Here is a 3,447-nt window from a genome sequence, read left to right as displayed (position 1 = left end):
GAGAGAGAGAGGGATGCGCGAGGATCAGATGTACGGCCCCAATGGCTGCCCTCTTGGCTTCAAGGCGAGGTACAGGCGGGCCCCCCCTTGGCCGCGACTCACGGTCCAGAGCTCATCGTCCTTGGCGAAGCCGTGTTCGAACCTAAACTCGGGGACAATCTTGTGGATCTCGCTCTTGGTCCTCCTCTTGTCGCACGTGTGCTCTCCATAGACCTCTCTGAACCCTTCCTTGATGACGGGCTTGACGCGCTTGGTCCCCTTGATCTTCTCGTCGTCCTTGTGGTTGGGACCGTCAAAGAGGATGCCGGCGTAGGTGATTTCGAGCGTCTTTGTGCTGCGCGTCATGGGGCTCGAGTAGAGGCTGCGCGGGAGCGGTGCGCGGTCCTGCTCCGAAGGGCGGGAGAGGATGGCGAGCCAGGCGGCGTGGACGGAGCGCGCCTGGTCGATGCCGGTGGGCGTGAGGAGCGCATCGGGCCCCCAGGTCGAGGTGCCGTTGCCGTTGAGCTTGGACCAGTGCTCGTCCCACGCCGCCGTGCCGTAGTAGGCCTCGGCGACATTGTGGTACCCCTCGCCGTGCCGCCCGGCGTACACCAGCTTGTACGCCGATCCATCGCCGCCGCCCGCGCGGTTGAGCTCGTCGAGTTTGGACCGCAACGACGCCCAGGTCACGTTGGGCGCCAGACCAAAGTTGCCGTCGATGGCCGGCAAACTCGACCCGGCCGCCGCCGCGTCGTAGATGAAAAAGTCCGGGACCGTGCTGAACTTCCAGCTGCGCGGTGGCGAGCGAGAGGTGAGCGGGCTCCCGCTCGCTGCTAGGACGAATGTGACGAGGGAGAGGAACGTAGGTGTCAGGTGGAGCTGCATGGTGGTGGTGGTGGTGCTTGGTGGTGGCGCTGGTGGTGATGGAGTGGGTGGGATGTATGGGGGAGAGGAGAGGGAGGCGGAGAGCGGGCGGGCGAGGGCTTACTGGATTCGTCGGAAGATGTCATGGTTCGCCCTTGTTCCCGCAGTCTTTATCTAGGATTGCAGCCGGCAGCGTTCTATCGTTGAGTCTAGGCTTGTTGGCTCGTTAGGGTCGGTCGGTAGCCGCAGCTGTAAGTTTGGATGGTCGAGCAGGGCGTGGGGGAAACGGAGCGCAGCAAGGAAGGGAAAGCTAAGGAGACGCTCGGCTGGTTAGGCGATGGTCGCACGGCGTCGGCCATCTCTTGCTGCGTGGCCAGGCCTTGCCTCTGTCTGTCCAATTTGGCGGAGCGACACGGGGCGCGGGGCACCAAGGACGGAACGTGGCGGGCACGTTCCTCGTTCTCGTCGTGTCCCTAGTCAGTCGCCGTCGTCGGTCAACCTGCTCCTGGTCTCCTTCGATGGCAACCCGACAGTCGCACGTGCACCCACCACGTCGCCGGTGCCTCGTCGTCCGAGCTATGGCAACGATTCGTTGCAGACCGACCACCAACATGCTTCTGGATCAAAGGAAGACCAAGGAACCTCGATGCTCCCTGCTGCCGCGTGCGGGGTCCAGTCCTGCAATCCGCCCCGCCACTCGGGCTGTCCCCCGTCGATCCTGCTTCGTGCCTCGTGGCGGAAGAGGAAGAGGCAGACAGGCACACGATTCGCCGTCAACTGCGGGACAGGCACAATCGCCTGCCCGCCTGCCAGCCTATGCGCGAGCACGACTCTCTCTCTCTCCGCGGATAAAGGCACGGCCGAAGTCGTCGTCGTCTCGAAGAAGCCCGTCGTCTTTCGTTTCCTGCCCCCGCGCTCAACGTGGCTCGACGAGACCTAACAACGAAACCGTTGCGCTACGCTGCGCCGCGCCGGTCCGCTCACTTCCCATCATCCTGCTCCCATTCCATCGCACGGCAACACTCGACTCGACCTGGATATTGAGCTCTTTTTATCGATTCCAGACCGGATGCCAAGCACCCGTTCCGATGCAGTGTGGCTGACGGCTATACAAGGGTGGCAGCGGCGGAACCATTACTACTGCTGCTGCTGCTGCTGCTGCTGCTGCTGCTGCTCCTGCTGCTGCTGCTGCTGCCGCTGCCGCTGCTACGACTGCTACCGTCCTCGGCGCCTAGAGGTCCATCTCCTTGGCGGCCATGCGCCAGATGGTGTCCTTCATAATGGCGCTCGTGCCCTCGTAGATGGCGCCAATCTTGCTGTCGCGCCAGTACTTTTCGATGCCCGTCTCGCGCGTGAAGCCGACGCCGCCGCACCACTCAATCGCCGAGCCCGACGCCTTCTGCGCCACCTGGGACGCGTAGAGCTTGCACATGGCCGCCTCCTTGGCAAAGGGTCGTCCCTCCTCCTTGAGCCTCGACGCGTTGTAGACGAGGGCGCGCGCCGCCTCGATCTCCATTAGCACCTGGGCGTAGTCAAACTGCTGGCCCTGGAAGTCGACGATGCGCTTGCCAAACTGCTTGCGGTCGGCGGCGTAGCGGATGGCCTTGTCGACGGCGCCCTCGGCCAGGCCGAGCATCTGGGCGCCGATGCCGACGCGTCCCTCGTTGAGGATCTCGATCGCAATCTTGTAGCCCTTGCCCTCCTCGCCGACGAGGTTCTCGGCGGGCACTTTGATCTCGTCAAAGTTGACGGTGCACGTCGACGAGGCGCGGATGCCGAGCTTCTTTTCCTTCTTGGCGATCTCGACGCCCCAGTCCTTTTCGACGGCGAAGCAGTTGATGCCCTTGTAGCCCTTGCTCGGGTCCGACTGGGCAAACACAAGGAAGAAGCCCGCCTCGCCCGAGTTGGTGATCCACATCTTGGAACCGTTGATGATCCAGTGCTTGCCGTCGTCGGTCTTCTTGCACGACGTCTTCATCGCAAACGCGTCCGAGCCCGAAGACGGCTCAGACAGGCAGAAGGAGCCCAGCACCGACTCGGACAGCTGCGGCAGGTACTTGTCCTGCAGCGTCCTGCTCGCATACTTGCGCATGATGGTGCACACCAGGGTCTGCGGGGGGAGAAAGCGGGGGGCAGGAAGGAGGTGGACAGCGAGGGCGGCGAGGGCGGCGAGGGTCGGCTGCTGGCCTGCGTTTGGCGGAGAGAGGAGCGGGGGGACTGGGGGAATTGAGCACGCTACTCACGTTGTGGACGTCGCAGAGGACCGAGACCGAGGGGTCGACCTTTGCGAGCTCCTCGATGGCGACGATGGCGGCGGTGAAGGAGCCTCCAGCGCCGCCGTGCTCGGGCGAGGTCTCGATGGCCATGAGTCCCTGCTCAAAGAGGCCCTTGATGATCTCGGGGTCCATCTTTTCGGCCTCGTCCATTTCCTGGACGCGCGGGGCGACGACGTCCTCTGCGAAGCGCTTGACGGCCTCGCGGAGCATCTCCTCCTCCTCGCTGAGCTTGTTGAGCGAGTTGATGCCAAAGGGCGACTCGTACTCGTTGGTGGCGGCGGCCGACGACGAAAAGGCGCGCGGGGCCGAGGGGCCGGCGCTGCCGACG

The 3,447-nt window shown here is 64.1% G+C and overlaps 2 protein-coding genes across 2 annotated transcripts in view; both read right to left on the bottom strand.

Moving 5' to 3' along the window:
* The window catches only part of PFL1_06788 (uncharacterized protein), a gene marked incomplete at both ends in the record, with an annotated part of 1,738 nt that extends 749 nt beyond the window's left edge, over positions 1 to 989 (bottom strand). The window contains 2 exons of the mRNA XM_007884334.1: positions 103 to 812; positions 968 to 989. Of these exons, the coding sequence (XP_007882525.1) occupies positions 103 to 812; positions 968 to 989 (732 nt within the window). The remainder of the gene's footprint in view (positions 1 to 102; positions 813 to 967) is intronic.
* Positions 990 to 2,074: 1,085 nt separating this feature from the next.
* Positions 2,075 to 3,447, bottom strand: part of PFL1_06787 (uncharacterized protein) — a gene marked incomplete at both ends in the record, with an annotated part of 1,764 nt that continues 391 nt past the window's right edge. Inside the window, 2 exons of the mRNA XM_007884333.1 lie at positions 2,075 to 2,953; positions 3,087 to 3,438. Coding sequence (XP_007882524.1) covers positions 2,075 to 2,953; positions 3,087 to 3,438 — 1,231 coding nt within the window. The remainder of the gene's footprint in view (positions 2,954 to 3,086; positions 3,439 to 3,447) is intronic.

The sequence above is a fragment of the Pseudozyma flocculosa genome (genome assembly GCF_000417875.1).
Source record: "Pseudozyma flocculosa PF-1 unplaced genomic scaffold scaffold00031, whole genome shotgun sequence".
Classification (NCBI taxonomy): Eukaryota; Fungi; Basidiomycota; class Ustilaginomycetes; order Ustilaginales; family Ustilaginaceae; genus Pseudozyma; species Pseudozyma flocculosa.
This window is presented reverse-complemented; position numbering and strand designations above follow the sequence as displayed.